General features: G+C 41.5%; 1 protein-coding gene across 3 annotated transcripts; it reads left to right on the top strand.

Moving 5' to 3' along the window:
• The first annotated feature begins 650 nt into the window (after positions 1-650).
• Positions 651-18078, top strand: Tmem185a (transmembrane protein 185A). 3 transcript variants are annotated; one of them, XM_017318471.2, is made up of 7 exons: positions 651-853; positions 7537-7713; positions 10475-10677; positions 12745-12828; positions 14810-14986; positions 15517-15640; positions 16539-18078. In XM_017318471.2, exons 3-7 carry the CDS (start codon positions 10504-10506, stop codon positions 16781-16783), a joined length of 804 nt encoding a protein of 267 aa, XP_017173960.1. In that variant the 5' UTR covers positions 651-853; positions 7537-7713; positions 10475-10503; the 3' UTR covers positions 16784-18078. The 3 variants fall into 3 exon arrangements, with proteins under 3 accessions (XP_017173960.1, NP_001344679.1, NP_001028500.1); NM_001357750.1 differs by having other exon boundaries at positions 10470-10677; NM_001033328.3 differs by lacking the exon at positions 12745-12828 and having other exon boundaries at positions 10470-10677.
• Positions 18079-18608: the final 530 nt, after the last annotated feature.

Genomic DNA, 18608 nt, shown 5'->3' with positions numbered 1-18608 from the left:
TGGCAATTCTAAATAGTATGTCTGGGAGTGGAGGAAGCCAGATCTGAAGCGACCACCAAGTCTAGGCAGGAGTCAAGGAGACTCTGAACTAGATTAGGATGCTTAAGGATGAGTTCCATCTCTCCAGATTAGGCATTCTGACAAATAGACCTGCTGTTAAGGACAGTGGGAACCCAAGATGAGAAGATGGCTGAGAGAGTAGATGACTGGTGCAGGGTAATGTGAGGTTTGGATGGTCAGGAAATCTGTGTAGCTTGGGGCACAGGAAGGAAGTTGATATGCAGGCTGGATTTACTGGAAACTCTGGTAGGCATAGGCCAAGATTCAGTCAATTTGGGGGGAAACCTTCAATTTCTGGTATGGGTCTGGGTGACAGGTGGCCAAGGTGACAGGTGTCTGTGATGATCTCACTGAGGTACTCCCGTTTGGCGTTCTCCCTCCTTATGACATCCACCCAGTCAGTGTTCCCCTCCCCGGACGTTCCCCTCTTCTTTTTGTAGAGATTCTGTCCCAGAGGCAGGCAGGCTGGTACCCCGGAGCAAAAAGATCCACTATCAATGTAACCTCCTGCTTCTGACGAGCTGGGGCGGAGGGGGTGTGGGGGTGGGGGAAGCAGGGAGCGGGTCTCAGAGCGCATGCGCATCCTAGCTACGGAAGCCGGAAGGAGTGTGGGAGACAGTTGGTTGCTCTGGTTTCTCCTGGCGGCGGCGTTAGCGACGAAGCTGCCTTTGGCAGCATGAACCCGCTGTGAGGCGCAGGCTTCGCGGCGCGGGGGGCGGGGGGAAGAGGAGGACGCCTCGGCGAAGTTCTCCGCCATGAACCTGAGGGGCCTCTTTCAGGACTTCAACCCGAGGTGAGGCGGTTATCCCGGCGACGCCAGGTTGGGGCTTGGGTTCGGGTAGCGGCTGGGAGCGGCGCGGCGGCCAAGGCACTGCAGTCTGAGCACCCAGGCACCAGCCTGAGGCTCCTTATGGCTGCCAGCTGCTCTCGGGAAAGCTGTGTTGGCCTCAGAGTCTGTCCATCCGCTTCTTCCTCCGCAACTGGTACCAACCCGCCGTGGCCCAAGTTGTCGAGGTTGGAGAAGTGTCCTCCCAGAGGGAAGCCCATTGATCTCCACTCGTCCTTTTTCATTGGTATTTCAACTTCTCTGTCTCGATTTATTTTTTCTTATTTTTCTTCTCACCGCTCCGCCTGCCCCCGTTTTCTATGCCAGGGCCATCTCACTTGACCCTGACACCCCCAGCCACCTTCGCACATGTTTCCTCTAGTTTCAGCATTTGGGATTTTCCTTGGATTTATGCCTGTCTGCCGTTCTTCGCTTATTTGTCAAACTGATGTCTGAGATACTGAAATTTTAGAGTCGTTGCCAGGGTATGGTAAATCTTACATAATGCCTTTGGGGGTGAACCTGATCGCCTCCAACGCATTTTCTTAGCCTTCTCTATGTAAGTTTATTCGCAGGAAGTAGATATTGCCCTGCTTATTTTCCAGACTTGAAATACCTAGTGGGCAGTGTGGAGAAAACACTGGCTAAAGTATATAAATCTCGGTCCTTGCACTTGTCAAACTGTTGTAAAAGTGTTCCCTCTGCGGCCTGTGAGCTCCCAAAGCAGAAACCACTTCCTGGTTGTTCCCTTGCACATCACCTCCCACCCATCTGTCATATAGTAGACACTTATAAAACGTCTTTGGAACTAAACTGAGTCAAGACTGAGGTTGGGCAGTCAAGTGATTCTCTACTTTAGTAAGCTGCAAGAGGAGTTCATTTCACTGATATTTTTCAAGTCCATTACTATTTAAAAGGAATATCTGCTCATTTTATTTCTAAGTGGTAAGACACGCACTCAAGTAAGCTAGCCTTCCTCCGTACGTGAGGTCCTAGGCTAGGCGCTTGCAATGCTTGGCCGTCCTAGCCTGGAAGCAATGGGAATATGAACAGATAAGTAGCTGTATTGTGCACTCCTGAGGATGCCACTTTCTTGGCTGTTTGTTGGAGACAAAGGAACTGGGGAGAGAAGAGGGGACTATTTAGAGTGCAGTCTCCTTAAGAATGGTAAAATTTTAAAATTTAAAGCCTCCTCTGGCCTGGGTGCTCTTACTGTCTTTGTGTTTATAGTCTGGCCTTGTTCCGTGGTCATCATCAATGGCATTGAGCCTTCTTAACGGAGAGGAGTTCATTTAGAGGAACTACCACAGAGCCAACCATAGCTTTTCTTCTACTGCTCCTGGATTAGGGTTTGTCTATAGGACAACTGTGTTGGTACTGAAGCTGGACAGGTCTTGTGTATTTTCATTGTTTGGAGAGAGTGACAAGAAACAGAAATAGAGGCTGAATTTTTTGTGTTCTTGGGTAACTCACTTATCTGTTTCATCTGTAGAATGAGTATAATTGCTCACAAGGCTATTGAACCTGAATTAATGGCTGATTGCACAATGTGTTACAAATAGAAATCGTTTATTATGGGACAGATAGTCCAGAAGCTGCAAGGTGATCTCCCAGTTATCTAAGAGTTGTGAAAGCAAAAATAGTGGTCCTCTGATAACACCCTTAGCCAGTTTTTCCTTTACTTTTTTTCCCTTCCAAATACTAAAGTCTAAAATTTATAATGAGATACTTCGAAGAGATTTATAATGATCATCAACACATTTATTTGTGCTTAAATTCTAAGTGGAATAAAATGCATCTTTCCCTGAAAAAATTAAAAGTCTTTTGTACCCCACCATTGTCCTGGTTCAATGTCATTAGTGGGAAGGAAGAGTGTTACCTTCTAGATGTTCCAGGGATACAATGGCCAGGTGATATTAAGAAGTAGATTTTTCTTAGCTGGCGATGTTTCATAAACTGTGGATGATCTAGTTTATAACACTGTATCTTAATCTTGCACCATGCTGACGAAAGCCTTTCAGACATCTGGAGAGCAAACTTGGGGGGGGGTGTTGACAGGAAAGCACCCTGTGCTAAGACCTCAGATCTGTGCTTTTGTCTAATTATCTGTTTCTAATTCTGAACCAGTTCACACATGGCCCTCTTACTTCAGGACTTTATCATGCTCTGCTCATTTAATAGGACAGCTCCTTCTCTCCTTGATTCAGGTCCCATTTATCATTGAAATATCTGTTCATTTGGTAGTTGCTGAAGTAAGTTGTTCTGGCTTCCTCAACCTGGTCCATTCCTCCCTGCATGTACAATCTCTGTAGAATATCATAGTCTTCTTTAGAGGCCTTATCTGTGCTCTTGCTCTTTTTCTCTGTTTATTTAATTGATATTTCTCTCTCCTACTGAAATTCAAACCATGTGAGGCTAAACCCATAGCTTTTATTGTCAAAATTTATATCCATGAGATAATGGCTGGCACAGTATTAGTGAAATGAATGATAACTCACCCTAGCCTGTAAGAACCGTCTAGAGCTCCTTCTTGTCAATGACTGCTTTCTTGCTGGTGTATGAACTATTTATTTTCCCTCTCTCTTCCTGTGCCCCTTCAGAGTGTAACTGTTGTATTGACAAGCTGGGAAAGACCTTAACAGTACGCACAGGGCAATGTGCTTTCTTGACTCTGGGGACCATTACAGCAACAGCCATTGGTATTGTCTGCTGGCTCCCACACCATGCACTGTGACTCCAGGCCTCCTCTCATACCTTGCAAATCTTAGTCACTGAGAATTCACTGCAGTTTGTCAGTTTTCTAGAAATAGTAGTGACACAGAATGATTGAAAAGTGTTTAGCACCCAGCTGTGAAGGGCTGATAGCTGACCCTATACCTATTTCCATCTACCACAGATCTGGTTGATCACGAACTTCTTTTCAGAATTGCCTTTTAGTTACAAAGTTAAACTTATTAAAACATACTGTGTCTACCAAGAATCCTTCTTGACTGCCTGAAGCCTCTAATAGCTTGATTGACTAAACAGACTATTAGAATTGACTAAACAGAATTGGAAAACTGATTCCAGAATGTCCCTAGGAGGTGGAGATCTCCTCCACCTTTAATACACGGCTTTAATAGGCAACCTGACTATATCACAAGGCCTTGGATAAAGTTGTTATTTGTTAGAGAAGGCCCTTCAGCCGTTGGTAGCCATACTGCATTGGAAGACTGTGAGAACTCTGTTTAGTCTACCAGCTCATTAGCAGTGGACTCCTGATGGGAGGGTGGTCCATCTCTTGGGTATTCTAGACTGGAACAATGAGTAAGAAATGCCTTACTGGGCTTGTGTATGTGGACATGTAATACTAATGAAGTAAATTATGTTTGCAGAGTTCCTGTATGCTCCATCTTAAGCCATTCTTTAGTCTTTGTAAGCTGTGTTTTATTTTAATTTTTTGGGGAAATACTAATCTGATTGCTGGTAACCTTTCACTAAAGGCCTCTGCAGGCACCAGGTACATATGTGGTATATAGACATACAGGCAAAATACCCATTCATATAAAATAAAGTAAAAAATCCTGAAAATAATTATTTAAAAAGAAGGATGGGTATGTACTGCAGAAAATGTGTGTAGTGTTTTAAAGATAAATGATGTTGAGCTTAGGGTATAGTTCAGTGCTATGGCACTTGTACAGGGCATTAGGTTTGAGTCTCCAGCAGAGTAAAAATGACATCGTGTTGATTACTCCAAGTACTCCTTAAAGATTGTATTTTTCAAAGCAGGCCACTGATCTGTCAGTATGAGTGTAGTGTCAGTATTGATAATGAATTACTGTGTGATTGATTGTACATCTGTTGTTGGGAAATATAGAGCTACTGGTTGTCAGAATATTGTCTTGACTTTTACTGATTAATTGTTGTTAATGGCTATGGCTTATTTGCATTCACCATGTGTCAACCCTCACTTGGCAGTTTGGTTTTCAGTATCCTTACTCTTAACAATAGCCCTACAAATAAGATTGCAGCCACATTTTATTTTATTTTCTAATTTAAACACATTTTAATTTATTGATTGTGGAGATACATATGACACACTGTGCTTATGGAGGTCAGAAAACAGCTTTCAGGAGTCAGTTCTCTTCTTCCTGCATGTGGGTCCTCAAGTTATCCATTAGGCCAGTGGCAAGCGCCTCTAGCTACTGACCCATCTCTCTGGCCTCAGTTTCATTTTAGAGAGTCTTGGAGTTCTCTAAAGTCATACAGGCAGTTATGAACCACTCCAGGATTCTAATCCAGGTCAGGTTCCTTCTGAAGTTTTTTGCTTCATCCTTCATGCCCCTTCCTCCTGTGACAGAGTAAATCCAGTATACTGAGGAGCCATTCTAGCTAGTTTTTGGTCACATTGACATCAGATAGTCATTTGGGAAGAGGGAATTACAAATGAGAAAATGCCCCTCAGCAGATTGCCTATGGGCAAGCTGGTGGAGCAGTTTCTTGATAAACAATCCATATAACAGGGCTCGGCCCATTATGTGCCACTTTCTGCCCTGCCCTGGCTATGACTTTCTATGATTGCTTTGCTTAGTGATGGTTCATAAGTGTACATGGTGAGTAAATTTTCAGATAAAAGTACTGAATTCTAGGTGTAGGTGCTGTAGAACTGATACTATATGATCCAGTAGTGAGAAAAGTGATCACCAAATAAACGTCTCTCTTTAATAATCCTACAGAAATAATCGGTAGAACACTTATTATTTCCATCATGTTTCCACTTACCGTTATCTTAATGAATCAGTATACGAAATCAGATGAGATAAATGCTGTAAGGATGGTTGAGTGTCCATCTTCTTTACAATGATTTGTTTCCTCTGCATTTTGTGCATTTGTATATATTTTTTAGTCAGATGCTCTTAAACATTTGTACCTTAATAAAACAAGTTAAAATTTTTACTAAAACATTTTTCTGTATGGTAATAAAGTTTTATTTAGCCTAAGAGGTGCAGTCCTTTTAATAATTTGTGAAAATATCCATAGTTTGTCAGCTGGAGCCAGTCTCTAAAGTCATAAACAGAAGTATGTCACTTAAAGTATGGTATATGTGTACGGGGCTAGCTTACTTGCATTCATATAGACCTATATCTATACTCTAGGCAATAGATTTTACTGGAGAAACCCAATGGCTCTAAAAAGAGTCCAGCTGTATTCATGTAATTTAGAACTTTTATATAATTTATATATAGTTTTTAAACATTATTTAGAACAGTTTAGAACTTTTATAGTTAGAGTTTTCTCTTTGGTGAGTATCCATATGTATATGTATACACACACACACACACACACACACACACACACACATATATATATATTTTAGAAAGGACAGTAGCTTTTATGCCTGGCCCATGGCACATTGCCCAGTGGTAATGCACTTATGCTGTGAAGTCAGATGTGGATGATATAACTCCATTTTAAAGATACATCTATGGTTTGAATATAGAATCAAAATTTTGTGTTTTGGAAACATAATTCTCACATTAGTATTTTTAGAAAAATTACTATTTTAATTTTGTATGAGTCTCTTGCCTTCATGTATGTCTGTGTACCACTTTGCATTCAATACACACAGATGAAAGAAGAGGGCATAGGAGAACTGGAGTCATAGAAGGCTGTCAGTTGCCATGTGAGTTCTGGGAACTTAAGCTGAGGCCTCTGCAAGAACAAAAGGTATTCTTCACTAGTGAGGCATCTTTTCAGCCCTTTAAATTAAAATCCTAATGGCAGGAGAGGCAACTTGAGAGATTATTAGGATACCATATACTTGTATTTTAAAATGTCAGCTTCAGAAGCAGGAAAAAACACAGTAATTTCATATATCTTGACATCTGGGTACAAAATTATTTCATACTCCATGTGATGAATTGGGAAGAAGAGCCAGTCTACAGTAGATTGGTAAAGCAGTGGTCAAGTGGAGGAAAAAGCACTGCTGTGCCCAATTTTCATGGGATTGGAATAATTTAGGAGAACTAACAGGTGAGCCTGATTATTTGTTTTAGGGTCTCTGTTTCTCCAATTGCCTCTGGAACCAGTTCCATGGTCACCACTTCTCTTTTTCCTACTGCCTCAGGCAGATCCCATACTTTCTTTTCCTAGCTCCCATCTCACTTTGTCCATACTACCATTTATACAAATGTTACACCACATTATAACTGTGGCTTTCTGTGTAGACTTCTATCAGAAAACCCTTGGAAGCAGGAGACTTAATTACTCACTTTTGTTTTCTCAACCCCAATACAGTATGTGTTCTACATGGAACTTTTAAATAAATTGTTATGGAATTAGTGAGTGTAAAATGTATTTTTACCTTATCTTATGTGAGTATTTTGCCAGCATGTGTGTCTGTGCATCCAGTCTGTACAGGATCCCTGCAATCCAGAAGATGTTGTACCATCTCGAACTGAAGCTGTAGTCAATCATTAACTGCCTTTTAGGTCCTGAAAACTGCACCCATGTCCTCTAGAAAAGCAGCTAGTGATCTTAACTGTTCTCATCTCTCCAGCCTAGAATTCATGACAAGTCTATGAACTAAAATGTTTCTGTTATTTCTCCTCATTTCACTATCAGATATTTGTTTAAAATGAACTCTTTTTCACATTTTGCTTTCCTTCTAGTAAATTCCTCATCTATGCCTGTCTGCTGCTGTTCTCTGTGCTACTGGCCCTTCGTTTGGATGGCATCATTCAATGGAGCTACTGGGCTGTCTTTGCTCCAATATGGTTGTGGAAGTTAATGGTCATTGTTGGCGCATCAGTTGGAACTGGAGTTTGGGCACGAAATCCTCAGTATCGGTAATGCTGCTTTATAAAACCCACTGGTCTATATCTTAAGAGAACAAAATCTTGATGGTTCTCACTAGAGATAACATAAAGTCAATTTCTTTCTATTTGAACTTTTATGAGAACTGCAGTCCAACAAATATTCCTCATCAGGATTTTGAAAACATAGACACTTGTTATGTATTTTCTTACAGAACAGTGTTAATCTGGATGGTTTAATGCCTAGAAAGCCTACAGGCGTAGCACCAGACACCCAAATATAGAATTGTTTTGCCATAACAGACTAAAAAGCACAGAAACACTCTGTATCTATAGTTCTCTGGCCATGTCTACCAGGCATCTGACTTGGGTAGTTTACATTTAGAACTAGGCTTTCCTTTCTCCTGCTCCTCTATTCCTGTTAGTTATGCCAGGGAGTGAACTCGGGCCAAAGGCTATGAGTCCCTCAGGAACTGGAGACTGAGGTAAACTAAGAACCAGATGTTAAAAACCAAGGTAGAGCTTTGGGAGTCATGGAAGTTGTGACAACCTAGTGTGGCTGGATTCTGTGGGAGTTGCATCATTTCCTTTCTCAAAGATAAGGGACGAGAGAAAAGGAGTGGAAAGAGTGAGAGCCATTAGACATCTACAGCAGGAAGATGAGTGCAGGTATTCCTAATAGGACAGTGAGATACAAACAGCTGTTCATGTGAAAGAATATAAAAGATGGGGATACTTCAGCTTTAAAAATTCTTGATTTAACAACTTTTAAAAGATGCTATAGTTTATAGACTGTATAAAGTGCATATCTCATAAGCATGTAGAACTTTCAAAGAGCTCCACACAACAAATACTAGCAAATGAAGGACATTAATGTGTGAATATGTCTTTTCTTTTTCCCTCTGAGATCATAATATGCCAGGCAGTAGTGGCATACACATTTAATCCCAACACTTCGGAGGCAGACAGAAGCAGATAAATTCTGAGTTCAAGGCCAACCTGGATAATAGAGCCAGTTCTAGGATGGCCAGGGCTACACAGTGAAACTCTGTCTCTAAACACAGAGAGAGGGTGGGAATGAATAAATGAATAAATATAATATTTGAATACTTATTTTTATTATTATTCATATGAATGTATATCTTATGTATGAGGATACCCATGGAGGCAAGAAAAGGGTGATGAATCCCTGGGGCTGAGTTATAGGTGGCTGTGAGCCACCCTAATGTGGGTGTTGAGCACTAAATTCAAGTGTTCTACAAGAATAGCAAGCAGTCTTTACCACTGCACCATTTCTCCAGCCCTTATCTGTGGTTTTATATCTCTTGTATATATCTCTCTTTTTCCTCCCCTCCCCTCCCCCTCCCCTCCTCCTCCTCCTCTTCCTCCTCCTCCTCCTCCTCCTCCTCCTCCTCCTCCTCCTCCTCCTCCTCCTCCTCCTCCTTCTTCTTCTTCTTCTTCTTCTTCTTCTGTGTTTTGTTTGTTTTGTTTGGTTGGTTTTTTTGTTGTTGTTTTGGTTTGGTTTTTTTGGTTTATCAAGACAAGGTTTCTCTGTGTAACAGGCCCAGCTGTCCTGAAATTCACTTTGTAGACCAGGTTGGCCTCGAATGCATAAATACCCACTTGCCTCTATCTCCCAAGTGCTAGGATTAAAGGTGAGCGCCACCATGCCTAGGTTTTATAGCTCTTTTTTTATGGGAAAAATTCAGATATCTAGTTCTTGTTTCTCAAAAAAACATTCACTAATTGATTCTTAAAAGTTATATGTACCTTTTCCTCGGTTTTGACATTTTTCAAGTAAGAAAAACAGTTGTGTTTGTGGCTGGCTGGTTGTATGGTGTGCACAAACACAGTTATTCCCTTGTGTGTGGTATTCAGCAGGATGCTAGTGAAGTCTACAGGAATTGCCTGTAACCTTCTTTTCTCTTTGTTCTAGTCTCTAGAATATTTATCACCCATAGGGCAAGCGGGTCACAAATCTTTATCTGTATTTTTTAAAAGGTTTATTTATTTATTATATGTAAGTACACTGTAGCTGTCTTCAGACACTCCAGAAGAGGGCGTCAGATCTCGTTACAGATGGTTGTGAACCACCATGTGGTTGCTGGGATTTGAACTCTGGACCTTCGGAAGAGCAGTTGGGTGCTCTTACCCACTGAGCCATCTCTCCAGCCCCCCTTTATCTGTATTTTGAATGAACATTATAGGCCTTTCAAATACATTGTAAACATTTTTCATTTTAGTTTATTAATAGTTTATATTTATATTTATACAGCTAATTAAACTAATATTTGAGCAAAACTTTTAACTTTCTTTTTAATTTACAGGTTTTAATTCATTATCATACTAAAATAAAGATTAATAAAAGTTATTTTATTTTATTTGCATTTAAAGTAGCACCTAAGAAGATTGCCATATCTTATTGAATGTAACCTACACTTGCAGGTGAAGCGAGAATTATATTTATAGAATTGCATGAAATATGATTTGTCTAGTTTTTAATTCAGTGAGAAGTGAGGATCTTGAGATGTGGCAGAAGTAATTAATACAATAATCTTAGAAGTAACTGATAGTTGATTAAAGTTAGGAACCTAAGTGTTCCTGAATATTTGCAAGATTATTAAAGATAGGTTTAATTTAGCTTTTTACTTCATCTTTTGTTTTGCATATTTACAGTTGAAAGTCAGAATGGGAATTGACTTGGCATTTGCTGTGCACTATTGTGGGCACTTGGACTGAGGATTCTGAATGTGTTTTTTTCTTTCTCTTCTTCTTCCATCCCCCTTTAGAGCAGAAGGAGAAACATGTGTGGAGTTTAAAGCCATGTTAATTGCTGTGGGCATCCATTTGCTCCTGCTGATGTTTGAAGTTCTGGTCTGTGACAGGATTGAGAGAGGAAGCCATTTCTGGCTTCTGGTCTTCATGCCATTGTTCTTTGTTTCCCCAGTGTCTGTTGCAGCATGTGTCTGGGGCTTTCGACATGACAGGTCACTAGAGGTGAGATTTGTGTTTTACTATAATGTCAGTCCCTTACCCTTCATCAGGAACAGACTAATCATTAACTCTAGATTGTGGTTTACAAGAGAACAAAGACCTTCAGCTTTCTCCCAGTGTCCTGTCTAATAAGCTACCTGTGTTTGTCAATCCTGTTAAGCAACCATTAGCATAGATAGAAACATAGCTACAAAGAGAGAGACTTTAGGGAATGTATCCACATGGTTGTGAAGCTGGCAGCCTACATCTATAGAATAGATAGGCAGCCTGGGGACTCAGCAGGAGTTGACCCTCTAGGTTGCCTAAATTTCCTCCTTTCCATGATAAAGCCTCCAACTGTTTGAATGAGGGCTACTTACCCTACAGTATTTAAAAACTTGATGCTGTCAAAGTAACACATACCCTAGTATTTAATTCGATATCTTGGTAAAATAGTCCACCTGAATTGATACATAAAATTTAATTGTCTCACTACCTCATACCCTATGCTGTCACTCCTTAGCTGACCTCTAGTTGCCTTATCCTGATTTACCCATATATTTATTTTTTAATCAAGTATCTATATATGTAAGCTCTTTAGGCCCAAGAAGAGAACATATAGAATTAAATTAAAATGCTAAGACTAGTAATGGTAATAAAGAAATCAATTGTGGATAATATTTATAGTATCCTTAATCTGTGTCAAACATTTGGATGTTCACCTCACAAATAGCAGCAACTTAGTAAATATTTACAACAGCCTGTGAGAGAGGTGCAGTTCTTTTTCCAGGCAGACAATTTATTCATGACCACACATTAAGGAAAAAGGCCAGAATTCCATTTTAGTCAGACCAAATCCAAAGCCAGAGCAATTAACTAGAAAGGAACTGAAGCCACAAAGCAATATACTAGTAGATTTAGAGGAGAATGGGAAGCAGTAGAGGGACCTCATTCAGGAGATAGTGAGCTCACTTGGCGATCAGTTCAATGCCAGGTGCTTCTAGGAGAGCCATGTGGCAACTGCACACTGGACCTGTTATTCAGCAGTACGGCTAGCTTGCAGGCACATTTCAGAACTAATCACTAGGCAATATGTTAATCTGCAGTGTTGCTGAAACTTTCCTCCACCCCAGGGAGTGTGAATGAGTGTGTGTGATTCAGTGAAAGGGATGTCTGTCTGAAATGCTACAAGTATAGCCATTTACGGAGTGGATAGAACGGGAGCCCAAGAAGAACTTCTCTGAGTGCTCACAGCATGCCAAGACTGGACAATATGACTCTTGAAACTCAGTTATTAGTACAAGAAGGAAGGAGATCCACCTTAAAATGCTCTCAAAATAGCCTAGTAAGATGTAGATAAAAGTATTCTGCTGCCTATTAGTATTGAGGGCCTTGGTAAATAGGAGTTGTTGGTAGCTTAGAATGGAAGATGTGGCAATAGGGCCTTATGCAGTTATTCTTGCCTCACAAAGCTGGAATGTACCCAAAAAGTGGGTTAGGCCAGGAGTGCTGAATCACAGGAGATGTGAACTTACTTGTATTTGGACATTTTGGGTTTAATGGGAAATTGGCAATTAGTTTCTGATTGGGAAAGGGCAGGAGCACAGTCAGGATTAATGCTGCAACACCGAATCTACAACTGTTGGCTTAAGCTGACTAGGCCCTCAAAGAGCTAGAAAAGAAGGCGTGGGATTTACGGCAGAGTCCTGGTTAGAAGTAGAAGCAAGTTTTAGGGTACCTATAAATCAGCTGTATACTGATTATTAGCAGAAGCAGAAAGGAGGCTTGGAGGAAATCTATTATAGATTGCCCCTTTTGTCTTTCTTCTTTCAAAAGAAGGTCATTATCCGGCCAACATTCAGGTCTTAACAAAACAGCCAAGGCACCAACCAGCCTTAAGAATGAAACAAGACACATGTGTGCAATTCCCCTCATCAAGACCCCACTGTGCATTTCCGTTGCTAGAACAGTCAGAAGCTTCCAGCATCATATCATTCAAGTTTTACAGTATTCATTGCTTAGGAGTATGTTAAACGAACAACCACTATGTTCAATGCAGCTTGTTTAACTGATTCTTTCCTTTATCTTTAGCTAGAAATCCTGTGTTCGGTCAACATTCTTCAGTTTATATTCATTGCCTTAAGACTGGACAAGATTATCCACTGGCCCTGGCTTGTACGTAGCCTTTTAAAAATCTTAAACAAATCTTTTATTATAAAAGTAATTCATATTTGTGTCAAAAAATTTGGAAAAAAAAGACAAGCAAGCATGAGCAGCAGCTACTGATCACAGTACCAACCCTGGGAGCTGACATAGTAGTGGCCTTTACTCCCTTGTACATGGATAGTTGACATTCATTTCTATCCAGCTTTTTTATTTTAATATAACTTAAGCATTTGTTCTTAACAAATATCATTGTAAAGATGACACATAAGGCTTCATTGACTCATAAGTTGCATTTATGAAACATGTCTAAATGTTTCAGTTGCTGCTCATATTTGTGATTTTTAAATGTGCCCGTTTGTATATCTGTGTTTAAGTTTTCTAAATTTGTAACGATACCCTACTTATATATGTTTATGAAGAACAGTAGAACCTTTCATTTTGTGTTTTGAATATGTAATAATCAAATCAGTTTCATTACCATATTACCTCAGATGTTTATCATTTATTCATGCATGGAATTTTCAAAATGCTATTCTCTTTTAGCTATTTTGAACCATTTAATTATTATCAATCATAATTATTCTGATGTTCTAAAAACATTACAAGATTTTATTTTTGTCTCCAACCTCTGGTGTATTTTTGTGTATAAAAAAAAAATCCTTGTTTACTATTTTAATGTTTTCTTAGAAAGTATTCAAGAAAATGTATTACTGAGTTATAGATAATTTTTAAGTTTTTGATATTTTATTATTTTTATGTGTATGGATGTTTTCCTGAATGCATGTCATTAAAACCTGCAAATCAGTGAAACATTCTTTATACATGGCACCAATAATATGAGCCATGAGATGAAATTATAAAGTTAGACTTCATAAAATAAAATAAAATAAAATAAAGGAAAAGACAGGTCACTGACTGAGGAATAGGTTTTGCAAATATGTATTAAAACTTTGACTTCTGGCAAATAGCACAGAGTCAATAAAAAATAAGGACTTACTCATGTGCTCAGACCCACACAGACACACACATACACATAGATAATTGAGGGAGTCAGTAACTGGTGTTCAATAACTCCGAGTGAGAATAAACATACAGAAGTGAGTGCTTGAGTAAGTCTGAGTAAAGGATATGAGAGCATATGTGAGCAACTGAATGAGAGGGAGGAGGGCGTCTACAAGGGAATGCCAGAATAGGGCTGTGGGAGGAAGTGTGAGGGAAAGTTGACAGAATGAGAATGTAGCAGCGAAGAATAATTCTTAGAGGAGCAGCTAGACAGAGTGAGCACGAGGACTATTTGAGTAAGGAAGTGTGTGAATGAGGGCCATGAAGAGGTGAGGATGGATATGAGAGTAAGTGTGAAGAACTGAGTGTATGAGAGCGAGGAGTGAGGAAGATGCAAGGGAGGAAAAGGGGATTCCACTCTTCTGGATTACATACGTGGGGACTCAGTGGGGGTAGGAGAGAGGAGTACATGGGCGATCATGGGTGAGGGAGTGAGCGGGGTGACATGAGTATGTGAGGGGCAGTGAGGACATGAGTGAGCAGGTAAGTAAGACGTGTGTATGTGTGAGAGTGAACATGTCAGTAACTGAGTTAGGGAGCAAGACACTGCGAGTAAGGGAGTAGGAACTGAGAATGAAGGAGTGTGTGAGTGACTGAGAGGCAGGAAGCATGGGAATGAGTAGATGACAAAATGGGGGGCTTGAGACTGAGGGAGTATATTCAGAAGAAACTTAAAATATGCCGTGTTGGAGGACCAGATGGCAGGTTGTTGCTTGAATGGAAGACAGCCTAATGACATTATTTCCTGCATGGAAGTCCTCTGGTGAATGTGGTGTTTCCCATGCTATCTCCATGACAGTCCTGGACAGTAGGACTGTCTGTAGTCCTGCTTCCCCTTGACTACCTGAACAGAGCCAGCAAAATGATAAAGGCAGCTGCCAGAGCTGCAGGGAAGCTCTCAAGACATCGTGTTTCTACTCCTCTCCAGGTTGTGTGTGTCCCTCTGTGGATTCTCATGTCCTTCTTGTGCCTGGTGGTCCTCTATTACATCGTTTGGTCGGTTCTGTTCCTGCGCTCTATGGATGTGATTGCAGAACAACGCAGAACACATATAACCATGGCACTGAGCTGGATGACCATTGTCGTGCCTCTTCTTACTTTTGAGGTAAGCTTTCTACAGGAAATCTCTTGTGCTCCCACATTCTACCTTTATCTGGGACAGCATCTACCATAGCTAGATAGGTACACTGCTGTCCTTCTGGGAGAGAGACAGAGGGAACTTGGAACAATGAGAATGTACTTGCAGGACTCACAGAGAGCAGTATGCCTCTCTACCCATGAGGCATTTGGCCACATCCAGCTTCTACTCTAAAAGGATGTTGGACTACCCGGTTTTGTATTGAGTTCAGTAGGGAATACTAGATATAATTGAACAAATTTGACTCCTTTGAACAAATCCTGGGAAGGATTTCTCATAAAACTGGCAGTGGGGATCTTTCAGCTTGTAGACTTTAGTTTGACCCTGGGGGAGGATGCAATATTTCCCATGGTCTTTTTTTTTCCCCTGGATGGATACTATGGTGGCCTTCCCTCTTCTCAGATATGACAGAGGGAGGGATTATAATGGGAACAGTTACACATTTGGTTCATTTTATGATGATGGATTAATACCACCTTAACTTTGTCTTTCTCTAGATCCTGCTGGTTCACAAACTGGATGGCCACAATGCTTTCTCCTGTATTCCAATATTTGTTCCCCTGTGGCTCTCATTGATCACACTGATGGCAACAACATTTGGACAGAAAGGAGGAAACCACTGTACGTCCACAAACTAAGAAACCCTGTGTGTGTGTGGTCTGCACATGTGCTGCTCTTTACAAAATGCTAAGACTCAGGGTCCTGAATGCTCCTCAATGGAATGGAATCTTTCCAATTTGGTAGAGCTAGAGTACTGTGTCTAGATTACTCTGTTCTATGGCATGTGCTTTGGCGGTGGTCTTTGAGGAAGATACCATTCTCATAAGGCTGTGAGCGCCACTTCATATAACCCAGAGAACTGCCCACCTTCCCGCCTTGGAAGTGGGGAGTGTACAGTGCAGTGCAGGCTGAGCTGTTGTTTTTATCCTGGGAGAGCCAGCACTAAGCTGACAGCTTATTGAAGCAGCACAGCTCAGTGACCTAGTTTGAGGGGTTCCCATGAGGTCAGACTCAACTTTGGCCAATTCCTTCTTGTGTCTACTCAGATTTCAGATGGTTCCAGGAGTCCTTAGCTTAAATATCACTGCATCACCAGTTAGTTTAACCTGGGTCTAGAAAATGGGAAGAAGGTGCTATGCTCTAGGTTTTGCCAGTATTTGAGAATCCCTTTCCTAGTCAGTGGTTCTATAGCTCCAGCTTCTATCTGAATCAATGGCTAGCCAGGTAAAGCTGCACTCTCCAGCCTACCTCACCAATTTTTCAACCAGGAGCTCTGATTACAGGCTGGAGAATGACCACCTCTCACTGGTGATGCTGCCAGTGCTAGCCTGGGCTCTCACTCGGGGAGCTGTGGAGCTGGAGGTCTCCACTCCTGCTTATTGGGCAGTTAGAGCCTGGTCAAGCTTTACTTGTGAGGAACCTGGGTGAAGTGATACATAGTGCCAGTAGAGCTCCTTGTTCAGGAAAGCTGTGTGATATGAAAGCCTCGAGTTTGAAAGGGAAAATTCTTATTTTTCAGGGTGGTTTGGTATTCGCAAAGACTTCTGCCAGTTTCTGCTTGAAATATTCCCGTTTTTGAGAGAGTATGGAAACATTTCATATGATCTCCACCATGAAGATAGTGAGGAAACAGAAGAAACCCCAGTTCCAGAACCTCCTAAAATTGCACCTATGTTCCGCAAGAAGGCCAGGGTAGTCATCACCCAGAGCCCTGGCAAGTATGTCCTTCCTCCACCCAAACTAAATATTGAAATGCCAGACTAAAGGACGCCACCAGGGCCGCCGGAGTGTGTGTGCACTGAGACACACACTCCTACTTCCCTTGCCCCCAACCTAGACCTGGAACCTCGGACCACCATCTGAAGCCTCGTTTGCATCCAGTGTCAACCAGCCACTCAGAACAGAACATAGGTGGCAGGGACTAAGGGTATCTTATCAATGTGGATGCCAGTGACACATGAGCAAAGAACCTATTTCTTTCGTATGGGTACCTGAAATGTGTTCTCATTCCTGTGATACCCACCCAGGGATGACTGCTGCCTAGGCCCACAGAAAGCACATCTGTGGTCTGGGCAGATTTTCTAGTGCTAAAATTCCTATCAAAGTATTGAATGATGTGGTTCCTCTGGGACCACTTCCATCTGTGGCTCAGCTGTGCTGCTTATGGGTAGCCAGTAGGGACTATAAGTAGGTCTGTACACACCTGCTGTGTTCAGATACAGCCCGGCCCTGCTTTCCTTGTCTCTGCTGTACAGAAATTTAGCTTTAGCCAGGATGACAGCAGGTTTGCAGGGCCTCATCAGTGAGCCCTTCCCAATGGCATGATTCCATGCCTATATAGTATTTATACAGCTATTTTAGCACTGTAATATACAGTGTCAAATCCTAGTTCTGTACAGCATATTCTCTGTTAAAGTATTTTTTTACAAGCTTGTGCTGGAGATGGATGGGTTAAGCCATGGGAGAAGCAGATAGCTCAGACTGCTGTATCTCAGTCAGATGCCCCACCTCACTTACCATGCCCACTGATACCCTGGAATTTCTGCCAGCACAGCTACTACAATCAAGGAAAGCTCTGTGCTTTTCCAACATGGGGTGTGGGAGAAATGGCTTAAAAGCCCAAGAAATGCCCCCTTGAGACCAGGACACTAGAGAAGGTTGCCAAGGCAGGCCAGAATCAGCCAGGAACTCCTGCAAAGTCGAGAGCATTCTGCCTACCTGCAAGAAGAACACTGCATACTGGGCATGCAGGTACCACCACCTGTCAGCAGTTTCTCCAGGCTCTGCTGGTATAGCCAGCCCAGAACCCATCATACCAGAAAATAACCTTCAGTCTAAATCAAATGATTCATTCATGGTCACCTGATCAGTGGCTTCAGTCACACATAATTGAAGTCTCTAACCCTAGTCCTACCCTTGGCACAGGCCTCCAGTGAGCCTGTTCTGTTTCAGAAGAAAGGGGAAGCAGTGTAGCATTTTTTGTTTGGTCTCTTAAAAATGTGGTTAAATCCACTATTTTTTGCTCCTGTAGTTCAATAAAGTGGTTCATTTTACATGTATACTGTGTGTATTTTATTCTGTAGAAAAACCTGAATTAATCTCACCTAATGACAAGGACACCCTCCGGCTACCACAGGCAAGTAAAGCAGGCAGGTAGGGTGAGCATCCTTTGCTGTTTCTTCAAGCAGCAGTAGAGGGAAGAAACTCTTGCCACCCATCCCCAGTGCTTGCTTGATGGCCTTCTGCCATTGTGAGAGCTTTGGGGGCTTTCTAGACTTTCTGAGGTTCTAGAGCATGCCTGCAGTTGCACTACACAGTTTTATCTAGCTCTCTTAACTGTTTCTGAAGCTTAGGAGGAATTTTACTGGGAGGTCTTTCAGGTTGAAAGAATCTGTAAGGAATCCTGTGGCTGTTGATAAGAAATACCCTGCATGTAGCCAGAGATCAGGCATAAATTCTTTCTTGAGCTCCTTGGATTTCATAAAAAACTTTGTTAAGTCAAGGCAGTTGCTGGTACTCAGCTGCCAGGAGCTTTGCTTCTGTTTGAGGTACCACTGGTTCTCAGTCTTGGCACTTGGATGCCACAACT

Source organism: Mus musculus, chromosome X, assembly GCF_000001635.26.
Source record: "Mus musculus strain C57BL/6J chromosome X, GRCm38.p6 C57BL/6J".
Lineage (NCBI taxonomy): Eukaryota > Metazoa > Chordata > Mammalia > Rodentia > Muridae > Mus > Mus musculus.
The sequence above is the reverse complement of the archived record's forward strand: the minus strand, read 5'-3'. Positions and strand labels throughout refer to the sequence as shown.